Raw genomic sequence first — 23,582 nt, 5'->3', positions numbered from 1 at the left:
TTTCTTAAATACATGAAAAACTTTCATCCACTAAAAGGTCTACATTCGAGAAATATATCATAATCTTAGACTGCAAAAAATAATGAGTCTTTCTGGAGCTCCTAGATTATATTTTCTTACATACTTTAAAGATTATCATGCAACTGTCAAATATGCAAAAACTCCGTATCACCACCAACAAAAGTAGTATCACATTGTAACAAAAATGCTAATTTTTTTTTTTTTTTTTTGATATGGCATCTCACTCTGTCACCAAGGCAGGAGTCCAGTGGTGTGATCTCAGCTCACTGCAACCTCTGCCTCCTGGGTTCAAGCAATTCTTGTGCCTCAGCCTCCAGAGTAGCTGGGATTACAGGCATGCACCACCACGCCCTGCTGATTTTTGTATTTTTGGTAGAGACAAAATTTCACCATGTTGGCCAGTATGGTCTTGAACTTCTGACCTCAGGAGATCTGCCCACCTTGGCCTCCGAAAGTGATGGGATTACAGGTGTGAGGCACCACGCCTGGCCTAAAAATGCTAAAAATAATTTAAGCCAACTTTGAGAAATAACTGACTTTGAAATAATGCATTATTAAGTATATGGTTCTACAGGTTTTGACAAATGCATATACCTATGGAAGCAACACTACAATCAAGATAAAAGAATATTCCATGACCCCTAAACACTCCCTTGAGCCCGTTTGCAGTCAATCACCCTTCTCTCACCACCCTAGGCAACCGATGTTCTTTCTCTAAATTCTATCTAGAATTTCATGTCTACAGGACCATACAGTAGGTACTCGTCTATCGTCTTTTACTCACCAAGTTTTTGACACTAATCCATGTTATTGCATATGTCAGCAAGTTTGTTCCTTTATACTGCAGAGCAGTATAGTCCACTATATGGATATACCACAATTTGTTTATGCATTCATCTCTTGATAAGACATTCCTGTAAAGCTACTATAAATATTAATGTGTAGTTCTGTAAACAAATGTTTTCCTGGAATTGCTGGGTCACAGGGTTAAGTTTTCAGAAACCGTCAGTCTTCCAAAGTAATGTACCATTTTACTCTCCCATCAGCAATATATGATTATTTCAGCAGCTCCACATCCTTGCTCACATGTGGTATTGCCTATTTTTTCATATATTTTTATTAGTTAATTGTACTTTTTTTAAAAAAAAGCATTATCTAAAAGATTTGTGAAATTATATACTGATCCAAGTCCTTTGTTAGGTATTTTCTAATAGTATTTTCTCCCAGTCTGTGAGCTGCCTTTTCACAGGTGTATTTTAAAAACCAAAACCTTTCAATATTAATGAAATCCAATTTTTTCCCTTTATGATTCCTGTTTTGTGTGCACTAAAAGTCTTTGCCCATCCTTGATCATGAAGATTTTCTCCTATGTTTTCTTCTAGATGTTCCATTGTTTTATGTTTAAATCTATGATCTATGTTATTTGCCTTTCATATATATATGTAGATAGATGACTTTTTATTCCATACAGAAATATAGCTGTTTTGTTAAAAAGGCTCCCTTTACAATGACACCTTTGGCAAAAAATATATATATATATCTATATGTATATACACACACACACACATAAATTTTCTGACTCTTCTAATACCCGTGCATGTCCACATGGAATTAACCACCAATTTGGTAAATTTTTAAAAATCTTGTTAAGAATTTGATTGGGAAGGTCTTGAAGAAGCTATAGATAAGTCTAAGTAGAACTGACATCTTTGTAACAAGTCTTCTAATCTATGAATGTGGTATGTATCTTCATTTGTGTAGGTCTTTTTAAGTTCCAATAATTTTCTTAATTTGGTGTACCGATTTTACACATATTTGGTTAAACTTATATCTGAATATTTTACAATTTTACTCTATTATGCATGGTACTCGTCCATTTCTTTTTTCTTTTTCTTTCTTTTTTTTTTTTTTTTTAAGATGGAGTTTTGCTCTGTCGCCCAGGCTGGAGTGCAGTGGCATCATCTTGGCTCACTGCAACCTCCACCTCCCAGGTTCACGCCATTCTCCTGCCTCAGCCTCCCGAGTAGCTGAGATTACAGGCATGTGCCACCACACCCAGCTAATTTTTGTATTTTTAGTAGAGACGGGGTTTCACCATGTTGGCCAGGATGGTCTTGATCTCCTGATCTCGTGATCTGCCTGCCTCAGCCTCCCAAAGTGCTAGGATTACAGGCATGAGCCACCACGCCCTGCCCCATTTCATTTGTAATTGTTCTCTACTATTACATAGAAATTACATTGTTTGGGTATATTATCCTTGTATCCTACAATCTTGCCAAATTCACATCAGTCCTAGTAACTTAGCATTTGCTATATATATATAAAACCATGTCATCTGAGAATAAAAACAATTCTACTCCTTCCTTTCCAATCTCAATGTCTTTTCTTTTTCTTGACCATGCTGTGACTAGGACTTCCTAATACAATGGTGATTAGAAATGGTCAACAGTGGAAAATCTTGCTTTCTTCCCCAATCTTAGGTGGAAACCATTCAGCCTTTCACCATGAGATATGAGTATGAATAAAGCAAAGGTTTTTTAGTAGATGCCCAGTATCTGTCTGAGGAAGTTCCCTTCTATTCCTAATTCACTAATATCATGAATTATATTAAATTTTGTCAAACACTTTACTATAATTACTGAGAAGATCATGTGGTTTTTTTCGCTTTTATTTGGTCAAAATAGAACTCATTCACCCAATGAATGATGTCCAAAGATGTCACAAAAGAATTGTTTTCAGAGCTCAGTGAGCTTCACATTAATTTTTGAATGTTAAAATCACATTCCTGGTATAAAAATCCCCTTGGATGTGTTATATCATCCTTTTTACACACCACTGAATTTGACTTGCAAATACTAAATGATTGTTTGCACATATATTCTCAAATAATGTTGGTTTATATTCCATATTGATTTTCTTACAATGTCTTTGGTATTACCATCAAGGTAATGCTAGCTTCTATTTTCTAGATAAGACTGGGTTTCTTTCTTTCTTTTTATTAAATGTGACAGAATTTACCAGTAAAGCTGTTTGACCCTAGTATTTCCTTTGTAGAAAGATTTTGAAATATGAATTCAATTTTATTAACTAACAAAAGGCTATTACGATTTTCTATTTCCTCTTATTGACAGTTTTAGTAATCTGTTTTGCAAGGAATTTGTCCATTTCATCTAACGTATAGAACTTATTGGCATAAAATTGCTTATAACATTCTTTTGTTATCCTTTTAACATCTGTAAGGATCTGTAATGATTTCAGTGCTTTCATTACTGATATTGTGATTGTGTTTTGTTTTCTAGACTGCTCCTTCAAAATATAAATACCACATATCACTGACTTCTTCCTTCCTTATATAAAAAAATGACTAAAAATGACCAACACACTAGAACTCATTCACCCAATGAATGATGTCCAAAGATGTCACAAAAGAAGCTGAACACTTATAACAATCCTAAAAATACATTCTTAGAATTGTTTTCAGAGCTCAGTGAGCTTCACAAGACAATCCAGCATAGAAAAGCCATGTAACGTAAACAGTCACAAGAAACCTTGAAGACAACAAACTCAAGATGAGGAAACAAACCCAAGGAGTTAGGTAAGCTGCTCAATGTTATAAAGCTTGATGACAAAGTGAGCTGACTGGGATTTCTTGAAATACTTTCTGATCTAATTTCTTTTCTATGTTAGTTCCATCTGAAGAATCAGCAAAGAGCCTTAGGCTAAGAGATACTATGCATCACTGCTATTCCCCCAACCTGCATTTCTGGGCTAAATGTGGAGAAAAGAAAGTAAGAGTCTTCCCACTCCAGGTAGATAAAAATCAGACCATGGATTTCTAAGACATCATTTCTAACCCTTCTCTCAACGTGTATATTACGTTTACCCTACTGAAGACTTGTGTATTATTGTTTTTCTCCTTTTGGTTTATCCACCTTATGGTTCAAATCAATACAGGCAGTAAGTTAATGAAAAGCATGTATTCATAGTATCATACAGATATACCTTCAAGTATTCTGTTATTAATAACCCTGCTTAAAGAAATATTTTTTAAAACCAAAATGTGTATTGCTTAGTTCAATGACACATCTTATTCAAAAGGTTCAAATCAAGGTAAGCAGTAAATTTAATAAAAATGTAGTTATAATATCATACAAACACATCTTCAAGTATTCTCAGTTATTAATAACCCTGCTTAATGACATACTGTTTATTTTTTTTAAACTAAAATGTATATTGCCTAGTTCAATGATACATCTTATTCAAAAGATGTGGCTCCTAAAGCATTTCTTTGTTCTATATATTAAGTCCAGTCCCATCCTATTACACCACATTTTACAGATCTTCCTCTTATTTTATCTACTGTTCCTATGTGATTTTGCATTTGAATGTTAGTTGCACCTTTCTTTAGCTTTGTACCACACTCCACTCCCCACCCTATTTTCCTTTTTAAAAAATTATATTTCCACAAAAGAATGCATATTTAAGAGTCTTCTTTTACTTTCAGCCTCCATTATTCAAGACTTACTTACACGTATGGCTCCTCCAAAGCTTAATGTGGTTTACTGCCAAGAATGTCATACTGCATCCCCCAGTTTCTTTTTTTTCTCGTTGACTTTATCTTAACATTAAAAAATTCCACCACACAATTCATATAATGGTTTTTACTTTCTTCCTGAAGCCATTCTTCATAGACAACTCTGTCATTTCGTTCTAATTTGAACCAACTGCTTTCTAGGCCTACGGCATAGTTGTTATTCTGAGATTCTCACTGGTGTGTTAGTTACGAATTCCGTTTCTGGGATCTCATTTCATCCTCTTTCTTGAACTTCTATTTCATTTTGCTGGGTACATATTCAAGAACTCATGCAAACTAACCTTCCCAAGTCCTTAAATTTCTGAAAATGTCTTTTTTTGTTCTTACATTTGAGTGATCATTTGGCTGGTATCAAATTCTGGATTAGAAACTCAGAACTTTGAATGTATTACTCCACTGCCTTCTACCAACTACTGCTGCTGCGAAGAAGTCCAATGCCAGCGGACTCCTATTCTTTTTAGGTAACAACTTCTACGCCTGGAGGCTTTTAGGGTTTTTTTAACTCTTGAAATTTTAAAGTTACAAAAGAAGTTGAAACTAAATGTAGATGCTCTTTCATCTAATCTTGGCAATCAGAATGCTTTTAACCAAAAGTTTCAATTTTTCAAGAAAGAGAAATTTCTCCTTTTATTTAACTGATTATTTCCCCTTCTATTTTATCTAATATAGCTCCTGAAATTTCTTTCAGTCAGATGCTATCACTGTGTTCTCCAAATCATTCTTTCCTTGCACATTTTTCCATATATTTTATCTTTTGCTCTAACACTGAGAAAGATCCAAGAAGTTTTATTTTTGTTAGGCAGATAGCTAGACTTTTTCACTAGCCAAAGTAACTGACTTCTTCAAACTACTCAAATTTGTGCCAGATAACCAGATTACTATACATCAAGAATCCCATTACTGAAACTACAAATTTCTTAGTGCTGCCACAATACTAAAATTTGACAGTGCGGATAAAGAAAATAAAGCTAGTCCTTCCTTTTGTTTTTACTTTGTTTTCTTTTTTTTTTTTTTTTTTTTTTTTGAGACAGAGTCTCGTTCTGTCTCCCAGGCCAGAGTGCAATGGCACAGTCTCAGCTCACTGCAACCTCTCCCTCCCAGGTTCAAGCGATTCTCCCGTTTCAGCCTCCCAAGTAGCTGGGATTACGGGCACCCACAACTATGCCTGGCTAATTTTTCTACTTTTAGTAGAGACGAGGTTTCACCATGTTGGCCAGGCTGGTCACGAACTCCCAACCTCAGGTGATCCGCTCGCCTCGGCCATCCAAAGCGCTGGGATTACAGATGTGAGCCACTACGCCCGGCCAGTCCTTTACTTAAGAGTATTTGTTTAAAAACTTGAAATATTTAAAATATACTAGAGAGTCCAGGGATTTTTTTTTTTTTTTTTTTTGAGACGGAGGCTTGCTCTGTCGCCCAGGCTGGAGTGCAGGGGCATGATCTCGGCTCACTGCAAGCTCCGCCTCCCAGTTTCATGCCATTCTCCTGCCTTAGCCTCCTGATTAGCTGGGACTACAGGCGCCTGCCACCACACCCGGCTAATTTGAATCCAGGGATTTTTAAAAAAGGTCTGTAACCCTCAAACAAGGTAACTCAAACCATTTAAGTCCATGTACTACACTTAAGAAAATTCTTTGTTCTTCTCGTCATTACTCAATTCTAATGCTTTACGGAGAGCGGGCAAAGCATAAGTAATCCTCAGTGACTAGGTGAAATAAATTAGAATTCAGATCACTAAACTACCAAGTAAATGATAAATGACAGCTGGTAAATTATCTAAGAAACATTAACTGTATGATATATTTATGAAGATGTTAATCTAAAGCAACAACTGCACAAGTCAATTTCAAAATTAATGGCATACAACGTTTTAATGATAAAGGGCATTTTAGGGCCAGGCACAATGGCTCACACCTGTAATCCCACCACTTTGGGAGGCCAAGGTGGGTGGAGTTCAAGGTCAGGAGTTTGAGACCAGCCTGGCCAACATGGTAAAACCCCGTCTCTAATAAAAATACAAAATTAACCAGGTGTGGTGGCGCACGCCTGTAATCCCAGCTACTTGGGAGGCTGAGGCAGAAGAATCACTTGAACCCAGGAAGCAGAGGTTGCAGTGTGCCAAGATCGCGCCATTGCACTCCAGCCTGGGCAACAAGAAAGAAACTCTGTCTCAAAAAAAAAAAAAAAAAATGCTGAAATGAAGGAGGAAATCAAATTAACTACAGATAATCTTTTTCTCTGAAAACACTGTTTTCAAAACTGCAAACCTTCCTGAGACGAACGTGATTAAGAGCAAACATTAACAGCAAAGTTATTATGCTTAAACTTTCACATCACCTGTAAATACTCAAACCAGAAACAAAACTGCTTGAATGTGAAACTGTTTACTAAAAACAGAAACAGTGTTCTAATGGCTAGGAAGGTTTCTAGTGGCAGTTCATTATGCAAAGGGAGAGGTTCCTTCAGAGTCTGCCAAGCTCTTCTTAGGGGACCTTCTAACAAAAGAAAGATGATAAATCTTTTTAGATAAAAGATTTAATCTTTCACCTACATTTAGTCTACAAAACAGCCCTTGTGTTTACTAATTTTATCTAAACCATTCAGAATTATACTGGCTTTATCAACAATTAGCTGAATCTGATTTTCCACTCTTACTTTCAATTGTGCCCCAATCTAGTCCTCCGCTTAAATTATCTAAAGTAGTATCTTCAACTCAGTCACTTTTCCAAGTTATCATGCCAAGTTAGAACTAAGGCCTCTACTTTGAGCAAATCACCTCAACAGAGTATACATTTCCTAGTCCAGAGAGGTTAGTCAACAAAAATAAAGTCACAATGGCCTACAATAAATTTATTAAAAATCCAACACTGAACTGAATGACATATATATACACACACACACATATTGTGAGATAGATATATATATATATATCAGAATACCTATGTCTTAGACAAATCTAGTCTTACCTAGAATTATTCATGTAGACAATTATAACATTAATTTTGTAAGATTTACTATAGACAGACCATATAATACCGTGATTAAAAATATTGACTATGAAGCACGATGGCCTAAGATCAAATCATGGCTTTGTTACTTCACCTGCTGTGTGACTTAAGCCAGTTATTTAAAGACTCTTTGCTTCTATTTTCTCATCTGTACAATGGGGAAAGTAACTGTGCCCCTCTCCTGAGGCTAATATGAGGATTAAAAGAATTAATGTATGTAAGGTGCTTAGAATAGTTCCTGGGACATGGTAAGCACCATACCATTATGGGTTGTTATTACGTATGAAAACAAATGGGGTAAGGCCGGGCGCGGTGGCTCAAGCCTGTAATCCCAGCACTTTGGGAGGCCGAGGCGGGCAGATCACAAGGTCAGGAGATCGAGACCACAGTGAAACCCCGTCTCTACTAAAAATACAAAAAATTAGCCGGGCGCGGTGGCGGGCGCCTGTAGTCCTAGCTACTCAGGAGGCTGAGGCAGGAGAATGGCGTGAACACAGGAGGCGGAGCTTGCAGTGAGCCGAGATCGCGCCACTGCACTCCAGCCTGGGCAACAGCGTGAGACTCCGTCTCAAAAAAAAAAAAAAAGAAAACAAATGGTGTGACTAGTAACTACCAGGTTTTCCCAAAGGTATACAGGCTTTAAAATTATCCAACGAGTTGTCTATGTAATCCAGCTCTGAGCTCTTGCTAGCTGATTCAGTCAATCAATATTTACTCAGCATCTGCTTTATGCCAGGCATTATGCTTCTACTGTCAAAGTCCCAATTCTTTTACTGGTGAAAATTAGCTTAAATAGTCACTTATTAAAGCTTAAAATCTGCATGCCATTCTGAATTGTAATAATTATTTCTTGTTGATTTTATTATTGGTTACTTCCTTCTTCCCTTTTCCATTTATTTAAAAAGCCCCAACTTTTCAATAACAGAAATTTCAAACACACACAAAGGTTGAAAAAAAGAGTATAATGAATTCTATATGCTCATTATCCAGTTTCAACCATTAAACATAAGAAATATTTTATCTATATCCCACCCAGTTATTTTAGAGCAAATCCCAGTCATACCATTTCCTTGTAACTAATCAGTATTTTTTTTTTTTTGAGACTGAGTTTCACTCTTGCCAGGCTGCAGTGCAATGGCGCAATCTCAGCTCACTGCCACCTCCGCCTCCCGGGTTCAAGCGATTCTCCTGCCTCAGTCTCCCAAGTAGCTGGGTTTACACGCATGCACCACCATGCCCAGCTAATTTTTTATATTTTTAGTAGGTTTCACCATGTTGGTCAGGCTGGTCTCAAACTTCCAACCTCAGGTGATCCACCCACCTCGGCCTCCCAAAGTGCCGGTATTACAAGCATGAGCCACCGCACCCAGCCTAAACAGTATTATCTCTAAAAGATAAAAACTCTTTAACACATCATAACATTACCACACCTAAAAATTAATTATCAAATAATCAGTGTTCAAATTTCCCCAAAGGTCACAAATGATTTTGTAGATTTTAAAAATCAATCCAGATGTAGCAATTAGACAATGTGTTGATAAAATGAAGATGACCTTGATGGCAGTGTCAGTGGAGTTATAGCAGCCGAAAGCCAGACTGCCGTAGACCAAGAAATTAGCAGAAATAAAGAAATAAAGGTAATTGTGTAGGCTCTCGAGGTTCAAATACAGGAAAGAACGGAGAGAAACTTCAAGGTACATGCAGGATCAAAATCAAAGAGAAGTTGACTGTGTTTATAAACTGAAGAGAGGAAGAAGCTGAAGACATATGGGGAAATAAAGATAAATTTAACAAAGTAAGATCCTAGAGATGAGATGGCACAAGATCAAAAGCACATGGTTAGCAAAGGCTAACCATGAAAATGGGAAGGCCTGATACTGAAGGAAAGGAGGTTAAGATTAAATGTGAGATCAGGCAAGTTTCTCTTGTGACAGGCAGAGGTGAGGGGGGAATGAGGCCAACACTTAAATCATCCCCAAGTTTTCTTAGTCCCTAGTTTTCTCAAGCATTAGGAGCAAAATCATTTATTAAAACCAGGTAATGCAGGTAAGTTTGGGTAGAATGTTGATGATGTGGATAACATATAAAGAGACTGAAAGAAATAACTACACAAAGAATTAATCCACATTCTAATCCTACGCGGCTTTCAAATGTCACCCCTTCCACGAAGCTTTTCTTAATTTCCTTAACTAAAGGTAATTTTTCCTCCTTGGAACCTGTGTTTTTATTTCTCATAATAGTTTACTCATACTGTAATATCTATGTATTTCCCTTTTTCCCAGTGGCTAATCTGTAAGTACTTGGTAGGTGCTTACTTATCTGTGTGGCACATGAAAGAATACAGTATGTTACAGCACGCAATTTAGAGTCCTGTTAACTTTTTTAAAAAGCAGCACAACTTTACACTGAAAGAAGAAAAGCTGAGAGGACACTGGGGCTGGGGCAATTAAACAAGGCCAAACAGAGAACACTGGCTTGAGCTAGGTATGAAAGGGATGAGAAGACACGACAGGAATTAACCTAAATAGGGAAGTATAAATAGTGAAGTGTGTCAAGGACTGATTTAAACAATCTTATAAAATGACAGTATTATTCACAGAAAAAAAACTAAATAAAACTAAGCTCTTCCAACAGTAAAGAGGTTTTGGAAAAAAAAGCAAAAAAAAAAAAAAAAAAAATTACTACAATGTGTGGGTGAACAAAGAAAGTGGCAGTTTTAACGTGGACAAGGTCATTTGAGGAAATTGATCCAAATCATAAGTAAAATATGATAAAAAAGCATATAAGATTCTAGTGAACCAAACAGGAAAAAATAACTATATAACAGACAAAATAATTTAGGCAGATTCACAGCTGGCTGTGAACAATGACAAGTATAGCTCTTTAGTGACAAGGCTCAACAGTTTAATCAAAGTGTGGATTAAAGTGATAAGAAAGAAGACTTACTACTAAGTTCTGAGGATTAACTGAAAAGGACAGCTTTAACAGTGTATGAAATCTATTTCAAATGCTTACCACACAAAGAAAAAACTGTGACTTTTGCCATCCCAGATGTATGTAAGGAATATCCATCTGCTTTTTGCCCTAGGACATTTTTCTCTGGCCCTCAGTCCCAGATTTAAAGAATGAGCAGAAAAGAATCTGGGAACTATGGTTCCCTCAAGACCTCTGTTCCTTGACTGAGCAATAAAAAATTAATGTCCTAGTACCTCATCCCCATTGGAGTTTATGCTAGCAACAACCAATCTCAACTCTATTGCAGCCTAAAGCATAGCTAATTACAGACCTCTGCACCTCTTTCTTTCCACTGTCAAGTGGAGGAATAATTCACGTCACATGCTCAAACTAAACGGTAAGCAGAAGCTCAATTTTGAGCGGAACTCTTTCCATTCTAGAGAAACTATAAAACAGACTCATCGCAGGGCACAATGGCTCACACCTGCAATGCTAGCATTTTAGGAGGCCGAGGCAGGTGGCTCGCCTGGGATCAGGAGTTCGAGACAAGCCTGGCCAACATGGTGAAACCTCATCTCTACTAAAAATACAAAAATTAGCCTGGCGTGGTGGTGGGTGCCTGCAATCCCAGCTACTTGGGAGGCTGAGAGAGAACTGCTTGAACCCAGGAGGTGGAGGTGGCAGTGAGCCGAGACTGCACCATTGCACTCCAGTCTGGGCAACAAGAGCAAAACTCTGTCTCACCAACAAAAAAAAAAAAAAAAAAAATCTGACACACTGACTTTACCGGAGACAAGTATTATAGATCTGCATAACACCCAAAGCACCAGTTTGTAACTTCTGTCTTCACCATATTCTGGAGATAGGTTAGCGGTGCAGTAGTGACTCAAAAAATAGTTCTCAAGTCCAGAAGGCCACTATAGTCTACAAGAACTACTATAGTTCTCAAGTCCAGAAGGCCACTATAGTAAGTTTTTTTCTAATAGGCCAGATGGTAAATCTTTCAGGCTTTGTTGACCATATGGTCTCTGAGCAATTACTCAACTCTGCCACTGCACCACAGAAAACAGAAAAAAGGGCATGGCTATGTTCCAATGGCTATGTTTTAGTAATAAAAACTGCTGGCAGGCAGCAGTTTACCAATATTCCTGGTCTAGAGGGTAGTAATTAGGTCTAGTTTTGGTCCATTCTAACACTATTCTAGATGTAACATTTTATTTCATGTTTTAAAATAGAAACATACATGCCTTCATATGATCCTAATTACATTAAAAATTCATAAAAAGGCTGGGCACAGTGGCTCATGCCTGTAATCCCAGCACTTTGGGAGGCCAAGGCAGGTGGATTGTTTGAGGCCAGGAGTTTGAGACCAGCCTGACCAACACGGTGAAAACCTATTTCTACCAAAAACACAAAAATTAGCCAGGTGTGATGGCGCTCACCTGTAATCCCAGTTTCTTGGGAGGCTGAGACACAAGAATTGCTTGAACCCAGGAGGTGGAGGCTGCAGTGAACCGAGATCATACCACTGCCCTCCAGCCTAGGTGACAGAGCAAGACTCTAAAAAAAAAAAATTGTTTTTAATTTTTAAAAAATCATTAAAAAAAAAGTCTGGGAGGAAATAGCAAAACAAAATGTAAATAGTGATTGGGATGCAAAGATTATGGATAACTGGTCATAGAGACCACCATTTTTTTTAGTTTAAAAAACTGTGGAAGTTACAAAATAGATAATAAACAATAATTTGAGTTTATGTTAACTGCTATTAAAAAAAAAATAAAGGCCAGGTATAGTAGCTCATGCCTGCAATCCCAATACTTTGGGAGGCTGAGGTGTATGGACTGCTTGAGCCCAGAAGTTTTAGACAAGCCTGGGCAACATCATAAAACCCAGACTCTACAAAAAAAATTTTTAAAAGCTTAGCCAGGAGTGGTGGTACATGCCTGTGGTCCCAGCTACTCCAGAAGTGAGGTAGCAGAATCGCTTGAGCCCCAGTGAGCCAGGCTGCACTGAACCATGGTTATGCCACGGCACTCCAGCCTGGGCAACAGAGGCCGACTTTGCCTCCCTCTGTCGAGTTTTAAACTCCCTCTATCTAAGTTTGTAAGACACAACAAAAAAGCCCCAACAAAAACAAATCAGGGTACTATTAATACCTGACAGCTGAAGGAGAATAAAGTTAGTCAAATAAAGAGCCAACCAAAGACCACTCTACCCAAACTCATAAACAAGCGAAGGTGGTAATAGGAATGAAAGAAATTGACATGTGTTTTGGGGGAAAAAAAGGAGATTGCTGAAACATAATGAGTAATGGGAAAGTGGTCTTAATACAAAACAGAGTGACATCTTATCTCAAGGTAAGAGGTCTCCTCAAGCAAGGCAAGACCAGCCTCATGAAACGGGGGTTGAAGAGGCTATGTCTGCTTGCAAGGAAGGCTCAGAATGGTTGTGGGAGTTCTAGAACCTCATGTTATTTTAATCTATTGGCCTCTATTCCAACTCTTACAATCTCCTCTTTCTCAACCATTGTCCTTTCACACAAAAGATCTTATTATTTTTAAGCTCCCTGGTCATCTTAACTGGTCCTTCAATCAAGAACTTCTAAGTAAGTCATTTTCTTTAAGTTCTCCAATACAGCCAAAAGTAACCAGCCAATCCACACTCCTTATACTCCTCATTCTCCAAATATTTTACAATAGCAATTTGGTCTACCAAAGTTCTGCCTTCAATAAGCACTTTATTTTATGTAACCATAAAATAAGTTATTTCATGTTCCAATTTGTTCATGATAATGGGATCATTATTATCTCCAAATCCGACTAAGTCAGATAACCAATCCAGATTTCCATTACTTTGAGAGTGTACAGCCTACAGCATTCCTGGAATTGTATTTTTCGTGGGTTCAACAGACAACAAAATCTAACTCTAGGTAGTTGAAGCAAAGGTTGTTTTTCAATGCTAAAAATTGTTAGGAGGCTAAAAAATGAGTCTGGGTTGAACTTTTAGGAACAATTCACAAAACTACACTACAGAACGAGGCCATCAAAAAACATATGGTTTGACCATCCCAAATCTAAACATCCGAAATCCAAAATGTTCTGAAATACGAAACTTTTTGAGTGTTGACATGGCATGCAAAATAAATGCTTTTTGGAGTATTCTGGATTTCAAATTTTTAGATTTGGGATGCTCAGTCAGTATATATAATGCAAATACAGGCATACCTCAGAGACACTTTAAGTTTGCTTCCAGACTACCACAATAAAGTGAATAAAGTGAAGTACATGAATTTTTTTGTTTTCCAGTGCATATAAAAGTTATGTTTACATACTACTGTTGTCTACAAAGTGTACAATAACATTATGCCTAAAAAACAACATATACACCTTAATTTAAAAATACTCTATTGCAGCTGTGCACGGTGGCTCACACCTATAATCCCAGCACTTTGGGAGGCTAAGATGGGCAGATCACGAGGTCAGGAGATCGAGACCATCCTGGTTAACATGGTGAAACCTCGTCTCTACTAAAACTACAAAAAAATTAGCCGAGTGTGGTGGCGGGCGCCTGTGGTCCCAGCTACTCAGGAGGCTGAGGCAGGAGAATGGCGTGAACCTGCGAGGTGGAGCTTGCGGTGAGCTGAGATCACGCTACTGCCCTCCAGCCTGGGCGACAGAGCGAGACTCTGTCTCCAAAAAAAAAAAATAATAGTAATAATAATACTTTATTGCTAAAAAATGCTAAGGATCATCTGAGCTTTCAGTGAGTTATAATCGTTTTGCTGTTGGTAGGTCTCACTTCAATGCTGATGGCCACGGGATGATTGGGGTGGCTGTGACAATTTCTTAAAATAAGACAGCAATAAAGTTTTGTCACATCATTCGACAATTCCTTTCATAGAAGATTTCTCTGTAACATACAATGCTGTTTGACAGCATTTTACCCACAGTAGAGCTTCTTTCAAAATTGGAGTCAGTCTTTTCAAACCCTGCTGCTGCTTTATCAGCCAAGTTTATGGAATATTCTAAATCCTCTGTTGTCATTTCAACAATGTTCACAGCATCTTCACCAGTAGATTCCATATCAAGAAACCACTTTCTTCACTCACCCATAAAAAGCAACTCCTCATCTATGAGTTCAAGTTCCATCATGAGATGGCAGCAAATCAGCCACATTTTCAGGCTCTACTTCTAATTCTAGTTCTTCTGCTCCTTCTATGACATCTGCAGTTATTTCCTCCATGAAAGCCCTGAACCCCTCAAAATCATCCATAAGAACTGGAATCAGCTTCTTTCAAACTCTTGTTTATACTGATATTTTGACTTCCCATGAATCAAGAATGTTCTCAATGGCAAATCTATAATAGTGAATCCTTTCCAGGTTTTTTTTTTTTGGAGACAGGGTCTCACTCTGTCATCCAGGCTGGAGTGCAGTGGTGTGATCTCTGTTCACTGCAACCTCTGCCTCAGGAGTTCAAGCCATTCTCGTGCCTCAGCCACCTGAGTAGCTGGGATTACAGGCATATCCCAGCATGCCTGGCGAACTTTCATATTTTTGGTAGAGACGGGGTTTATGTTGGCCAGGCTGGTCTCAAATGCCTGACCTCAGGTGATCCGCCCACCTTGGCCTCCTAAAGTGCTGGGATTCCAGGTGTGAGCCACTGTGCCTGGCCCTTTCCAGAATGTTTTCAAATTACTTTGCCCAGATCCATCAGAGGAATGACTATCAAAGACAGCTACAGCCTTACAAAATGCATTTCTTAAGTAATAAGACTTGAAAGTCAAAATTACTCTTTACTCCATGGGTTACAAAATGGATGTTGTGTTAGCAGGCATGAAAATGTTACTCTCTATGTACATTTCCATCAGACCTCTTGGATGACTCGCTGCACTGTCAATGAGCAGGATTACTTTGAAAGAAATCTTTTTTTCTGAGAGGTAAGTGTCAACAGTGAGCTTAAAATATTCAGTAAACCATGCTGTAAACAGCTGTGCTGCCATTTAGGCTTTGTTGTTCCATTTATAGAGCACAGGCAGAGGAGATTTACCATAATTCTTAAGGTCCTATGATTTACAGAATAACTGTGCACTGGCTGTAACTTAAAGTCACCAGCTGCACTGTTCCCGAGAGTCAGTGCCACCTTCATCTTCTGGATAACTTCCTGCTGCATCAGCACTTGCCGCTTGAACTTGCAAGTTATGGAGATGGCTTATCTCCTTATACTTGAAGAACCAACCTCCGCTAGCTTCAAACTTTCCTTCGGCAGCTTCCTCATCTCTCTCAGCCTTCACAGAATTGAAGAGTTAGGGCTTTGCTCTGCACTAGGCTTTGGCTTAAGGGAATGTTGTGGCTGGTTTGACCTTCTATCCAGACCATAAAACTGTACCCATATCAGCAATAAGGCTGTTTCATTTTCTTATCATTCGTTTGTTCACTGGAGTTAGCACTATTAATTTCCTTTAAGAACTTTTTCTTTGCATCCATATCTTGGCTAATTGTGTGGCACAAGAGGCCTATCTGGGCTTTCGACACACCTTCCTCAATATGCTTAATCATTTCTAACTTCTGATTTAAAATTAAACATATCTAATTCTTTCTCACTTGAACAATTAGAGGGCAGTGTAGGGTTATTAACTAGTCCAATTTCTTTTTTCTTTTTTTTTTTTTTTTGAGATGGAGTCTGGCTCTGTCGCCCAGGCTGGAGTGCAGTGGCCGGATCTCAGCTCACTGCAAGCTCCGCCTCCCGGGTTTACGCCATTCTCCTGCCTCAGCCTCCCGAGTAGCTGGGACTACAGGCGCCCGCCACCTCGCCCGGCTAGTTTTTTTTGTATTTTTTAGTAGAGACGGGGTTTCACCGTGTTCGCCAGGATGGTCTCGATCTCCTGACCTCGTGATCCGCCCGTCTCGGCCTCCCAAAGTGCTGGGATTACAGGCTTGAGCCACCGCGCCCGGCCTAGTCCAATTTCAATACTGCTGTCTTCAGGAACAGGAAGGCCTGAGGAAAAGGACAGAGTTGTGGGAATGGCCAGTCAGTGCAGCCGTCAGAACACAGACAACTGGACTAAGTTCACCATCTTACATGGACACTGTTCATGCTGCCACATTCACTAACCACAGACCACCATACAGACATAATAATGAAAAAGTATGAAATACTGCAAAAATTACCAAAATGTGACACAGACAGGAAGTGAAAACATGCTGCTGGGAAAATGGCAGAGACAGACTTGCTTGGCATAGTGTAACCACAAACCTTCAATTTGTAACAAACACAATTAGCTGCAAAGTACAATAAATCAAAGCATAATAAAACGAGATACGCCTGCATACTACCCAAAGCAATTGACAAATTCAATGCTATTTCTATTTAACTACCAATGACATTCTTCACAGAATTAGAAAAAACTATTTTAAAATCCGTATGGAACCAAAATAGCCAAGGCAATCCTAAGCAAAAAGAATAAAGCTGGAGACATCACACTACCTGATTTCAAGCTATACTACAAAGGCTACAGTAACTAAAACAGCATGGAACTGGTACAAAAACAGATACACAGACCAATGGAACAGAATAGAGAGCACAGAAATAATGTTGCACACCTACAACAAAGTTGACAAAAACAAGAGAAAAGGACTCCCTCATTCAATAAGTGGTGCTGGGATAAGTGGGATAACTGACTAACCATATGCAGAAGATTGAAACTGCCTTCCTTATGCCACATACAAAAATCAACTCAAGACAGATAAAAGACTTAAATGTAAAACCTGAAACTATAAAAACCCTGGAAGATAAGCTAGAAAATACCATTCTAGATAAAGGATCTGGCAAAGATTTCATGACAAAGTCACCAAAAGCAATTGCAACAACGACAAAAACTGACAAATTGGACCTAATTAAACTAAAGAGCTTCTGCCAAAGAAACTATCAACAGAGTAAAACAGACGACCTATAGAAAGGGAGACAACATCTGCTAACTACGCATCTGTCAAAGGTCTAATATCCAGAATCTCTAAGGAACTTAAACCTAAAAGCAAAAAAACAACCCCATCAAAAAGTGGGCAAAAGACACGAACAGACACATTTCAAAAGAAGGCATACATGTGGCCAACAATCATACGAAAAAAATTCTCAACATCACTAATCATTAGAGAAATGCAAATCAAATCCACAATTAGATACTATCTCACACCAGTCAGAATGGCTATTACTAAAACGTCAAAAAGTAACAGATGCCAGCCAGGATGCAGACAAAAGGGAACGCTTATACACTACTGGTGAGAATGTAAGTTAGTTCAGCCGTTGTGGGAAGCAGTGCAGCTATTCCTCAAAGAACTTAAAAAAATTACCATTTGACCCAGCAATCCCATTACTGGGTATATATCCAAATGAATATAAATCATTCTGCCGTAAAGACACATGGACACATATATTTACACTATTCACAATTTATTATTCACAATAGCAAAGACATGGAATAAACCTAAATGCCCACGAAGAGTAGACTGTATAAAGAAAATGAGGTACATATACAACATAGTATACTACGCAGCCACAAAGACACAAGATCGTGTCTTTTGCAGCAACACGGATGCAGCTGGAAACCATTATCCTAAGCAAACACACGAACAGAAAACCAAATACTGCATGTTCTCATTTGTAAGTGGGATCTAAACAATGAGAACAGGTGGACACAAAGATGGGAACAACAGACATCAAGGCCTACTTGACAGTGGAGGGTGGGAGGAGGGAGAGGATCAAAAAATGACCTATCAGCTACTATGCTTATTACCTGGTGGCAAAATAATCTGTATACCAAATCCCCGTGACACACAGTTTATCCATATAACAAACCTGCACATACCCATGAACCTAAAATAAAAGTTTAAAAAAAAAAAAAAAGAGGTACAACCGTTTTCCAAAACCCCCAAAATTCAAAACCCAAAACATTTATGGTCTCAAGATTTTTGGATAAGGAATACTCAACCTGTATTCCCTGTCCATAAGGAAGCTGCATAGTAAATCTGAAAGCTTCTGGCTCCAGAGCATTGCACACACCACACAAATCCAAATCACAACCAGAATCCTACCAGCAGAAACAATAAAAATAGGAAAATAACAAATTCTAATTCACTTCTACCTTCCATATCTCACGAGTATATCTGTGGCAGAAATAAAGTAACATTAAGAATTCTGACTGCAAAGGAATCTGAGATATGTACTTGTGAGTTTTAGTTTCTAAAATACCAGAAAGTTTAAATAGTATTGAATACCTTTGGTAATATAACATGAAACTCTGGTTTCCACACCAACAAACATACTACAATGGGAGAGTATAGAAGACAACCAAATTAAGGGAATGAAGTTGCTCAGAGGATATAAAGAAATTAGGATTCAAAGATGGAGGGGAAAGTGGGTGGGGAAAGAGTAGATGGGGCTAAATAAATAAAACTACAATGTATATGAACAGTGTAAACAAGGACTTAAGAATTACTAAGTCCTTATTTTGTATTAGTAAATACTAAAATATAAATAAAATACACTGTAAGAATAAATGTTGTTTTATACATCAATTAGTGGTTTTTTTTGTTTGTTTTTTTTTGGTTTTTTTGTTTTTTTTTGAGACAGAGTCTCGCTGTGTCGCCCAGGCTGGAGTGCAGTGGCCGGATCTCAGCTCACTGCAAGCTCTGCCTCCCGGGTTTTTACGCCATTCTCCTGCCTCAGCCTCCCGAGTAGCCGGGACTACAGGCGCCCGCCACCTCGCCCGGCTAGTTTTTTGTATTTTTTAGTAGAGACGGGGTTTCACCGTGTTAGCCAGGATGGTCTCGAACTCCTGACCTCGTGATCCGCCCGTCTCGGCCTCCCAAAGTGCTGGGATTACAGGCTTGAGCCACCGCGCCCGGCCAATTAGTGGTTTTTTAGACTAAATTCTTAACCCTAAGAGCTAACAGTAACCAAATAAAATAAATTTATATTGTAATAGAAAACCATAGAGGGACGATCTTGTATTTTTTAAAGGGACGGCGAAATGAACATGCCCTTGATACAACATCCCATTAACAGGCTACAATCAAATTGGATATGGTAAGTGACCAGACCACTGGTCTAGCCTAAGTCTTTTTTAAAAAAAAAAAAAAAAAAAAAAAAGGCTTACTGGAATATTAATACAAGCAAATTAATTCTAAATTAACATCCAATCTTTCAAATATTAAACTTCTATCAAAGGTATACATTAAAAGACCTTTTTCAAATTTAAAAATAAGACATTTTAAACATCAGAAAAACGCTTTACACACAGACTTTTATTCTGAAAGTTTGCTCTTCAGAGAAAGAATCACCTCCACCCCTCCCTAAAATGTAAAAAACAAAAAACTTAGTGATTCTATTTGTTCAAAAAATAAAAAGCGGAAAAAAAAAAAGGACTTAATGAATGCTGTGTGCCTTGTCTGTCTCTCCTTCCAGAAAATACGGAAAGCTGTACTTTTCAGCCCCAAACGGGCAGTTTGGTGGTGCTGCATAACTAGCTCTGGCCTATAAATATGAAATATGAGCACAACTGATACAAATCACCTCTGGGCTGAGGCAGATAAAAGCACTGCCTACAGGTCCTTGGATTTCCCTCTTCCTCACTGATGTTGGGAACATGCATTAGAGATGGTAGCATTCCAAGACAAGGGAGCCCAGCTGGATCTGAGTCATCAAAGAGAAGAATTCTTACAAATCTGCTTTGAAACTTCACTTGAAAAACTTCTGTTAAAGACACTGAAATTTTGGGGTTTATTTATAACTATAGCACAGTGTAGATATTAGTAATAAACAAGTCTATTTAAAAATATTCCTACTTTGGTAACATAAAAAGACTGTGTGTCAAATTCACTATCCATTTTAAATAGCTAAGGGCTAACATTGCTACAAAGGTAAGTAAATATACATTACAGAAGTATATGATATACACACACACACAAACGCGCAGAGACAGAGATGAGTGAATAAAAGTAACTCTTGAAAACAAGAATATGACTTACAGTGTGAGCACATTTCCAAAGGATAACTTGCCTCATTTCCCTGGGGGAGGAGGGAAAAAAAGAAATTAGTCATAAAATAGGCACAAATTTCTTTAAAATATTAAACCTAAATATTTTAAGTCAAAAAACATAGGGAAATAAGCCATAAACTAATAACATGACCACATCTATAAATTACATTTATATCTTTAAAAAATAAGTAAGAAAACAAATAATAATACTGTAGAAAGAGTTCTTGAATCAAACTGTTCTGATTTATGGCTCTGTCACTTAGGATTTACACAAACATTTGATTGCAATATATTTTAAATATTTTCTAACACCCTAAATATGTTATATGCCAAATTTGAACACATTAGGGACTGTCAATGCTCCAACTTGTCTTGCTGGGTGAATTGATTTTGCGGTAGAGCTTAGAACAAAGATTCCCTTGCCAACTCTAACTGAAGAGTTTCCTGAGACTACAAAATGAGCTGTTAAAAAGAAAAAAACAGAAATCTGTTACCATTTTTCCCTGTATTGAAACGTAATTTTCTATATGCTGAGCAACTAAAATAAGAAAAATATTAATGGAAAGGTGAGTCTAACTTGATAGCCAGCCACTTGAAAACCATTTCAAATTTCTCTTTTCATACAAAGTCTTATTTCATGAATAGACCATAACTTAACATAATTTATCTGAACTCCTAATTTATATATATAAAAAAAGTAAACCTATCCGTTTTCTATACTAGGATTTTACGTGAAATATACTTAAGGAAAAAAGTGTTCTAGAAAAACTAGAGACCTGGGTCAATGCCTACATTTAACGACTCTGAGAACTGGGCCCAGGGAGGTCAAATATCTGCTGGAAGATCACACCATTTGATTAGCAGTGGAATCAAAAGTACTTCTAAATCTAAAACAGTAAAAATCCCAAGTAGTGTAATAGACTCAGAAGTAGAATCATTAAGATCTTTAAAATCGTCTATAGAATTTAAAGTAACATAAGTTAAATTTTTAAAGTTCAGTGATAAATTGAATACCAAGCATCCTATATTCTAACCTTGACCCTGCCTAGCAATTAAATAGCAATAAGTATACAGTTGCTATTAATTCAACTGTACAATTAACATTGGCATATTTAAATATATATCTTCAGAAGCTACTGAAAACCTAAATTTTTTTTTTTTAGTGTGGCTGGCTTTTAAACTGCTCAACATACCTTTAATCCTATGTAAACCTAAAGTCTAATCAGTAAGTTACCGCATTCAATTAACTGACATGGTACCAACAGCTAGTCTTTTTCTTGCAAGTTATAGCAGATAATTGCAATTTTCCGTAACTGTTGTAATATTAGGTCACTTTAAATATCAAATGTATGTTAAAGTAAGGATAAAAGAAAGCAAACATTAATAAAGCTTGATATTAATGAATAGAAATGGATTTCTGCTTATTTCGCACATTACTTAATTGATCTTAATATTCTTACCATGATTCTTATCTTCACTGCCTTACATATTCTTGCTCAATTTTTTTTTAATGCTTTTTTTGTTTTCCTTATTCCACTCTATCTTAAAGTTAAGTATGTTTCTTGCAAGACTCTCAAAAGCATACCGGTATTTTATTTACTAAATTTTGCACTGTCACTGTAAGGTTTTTTTAAAAAAAAAAATATAAGTATCATTACTGTTTTATAAGTGAAGGTAAAAAGTAGTTATATGGTAGTTTCAAGCAGGATTTTAAAACTAGGTCCTTTTTTCTCCAGCCCACTAACCTTTAGAGTGTTATCAATTCTTTGTAAACGATACCATCTATCTCACCTATTTATCTGTATCACTCCCAACTAGACAACGTCCACAAGACCTAAGAACCAACCAGGCCAGGGCTCCTAAGGACTTTCCCATTAACAAGGAATAACTCGTCATGCTCCTAAACTTGGAATCCATATATCCAAAACATTATTGCAACCACAATCTGTCCCAAACTGACATCACATCCCTGCTAAAATTCAATAGCTCCCACTGCCTTCACAATAAAAACCAATACTTTTTAGAAAGCTAAGTAAAATCCTTTAATTAAGACAACTCATATCTCTGTAGTCACTCTCCCAAGCAGCACCACCATCTCTACCCTACATTCCCCACTTTTTACTCCATATTCTGTATTGTTCGAACTTTTACAGCAAGAATGTCTTCATAGTTTACCTTCCATTTAAAAAAGGAAACCAAAGCAAAACATGGCAATATAAAGATAATTTTGTCAATATGGTCAATATAATTTTGTTCCATGTTCAGTCTTCCTCATGCTTAGTCATTAGTAAAAAATAGGAGTCTTGGACATTCCCCTTTATACTCCTCTCCCCACCCCCTCATGGTCAGCTTCTTAAGCTACTAGCTGGGAGTATTACATTTATCAGTAATTGTTTCATTCAGGTTTGGCGTGTGGGCTATAGTTTATTGATCCCTGAATCTAATGCATAATTACATTTAAACAAAAAATACACATCAGTTCGTAAATTATTATATCAGACTTAACTGGAAAAAAATAGCATTTCTGAAGGTAAATTAATTCTGCAGTGAATTTCTAGCCAATAGCTCCAGTCTAGGATTGGGAAATACCAAAATAATGATAGATACTGTGAGAGATATACCCAATAAGGTACTGACATTTACTTCTAAGAGAACCACTCAACTGAAAAAAAAAAACATAAAATTACATCTAAATATAAAAAAAATTATAAAGCTAACATGTTTTAAGTTTATATAAGAAAGCTTGAAGAATTCAAACATCATCCCACATGACCAAGTTATTGACAAGATCACTCGATGATGAGGTCCTTAAATAAATCCACTTGCCTTAAGTTCAAGATAGACTTTCCTTACACTATACTGATTTAAAAATTTAGTAACATCTGCCTATGAAGGAGAAATGCTACATGAACCACTCGACCAGTGTTTAAAAAACTACTAAATCAGAAAAATTTTATCAAACAACATTCA

The 23,582-nt window shown here is 37.3% G+C and overlaps 1 protein-coding gene across 1 annotated transcript in view; it reads right to left on the bottom strand.

Annotated features, from left to right (window-relative positions):
• PPP3R1 (protein phosphatase 3 regulatory subunit B, alpha) overlaps positions 1 to 23,582 on the bottom strand; it is a 73,944-nt gene that overhangs the window by 17,763 nt on the left and 32,599 nt on the right. The window contains exon 2 of the mRNA XM_015112591.3: positions 20,602 to 20,641. Coding sequence (XP_014968077.1) covers positions 20,602 to 20,641 — 40 coding nt within the window. The remainder of the gene's footprint in view (positions 1 to 20,601; positions 20,642 to 23,582) is intronic.

The sequence above is a fragment of the Macaca mulatta genome, chromosome 13 (assembly GCF_049350105.2).
Source record: "Macaca mulatta isolate MMU2019108-1 chromosome 13, T2T-MMU8v2.0, whole genome shotgun sequence".
Classification (NCBI taxonomy): domain Eukaryota; kingdom Metazoa; phylum Chordata; class Mammalia; order Primates; family Cercopithecidae; genus Macaca; species Macaca mulatta.
The sequence above is the reverse complement of the archived record's forward strand: the minus strand, read 5'-3'. Positions and strand labels throughout refer to the sequence as shown.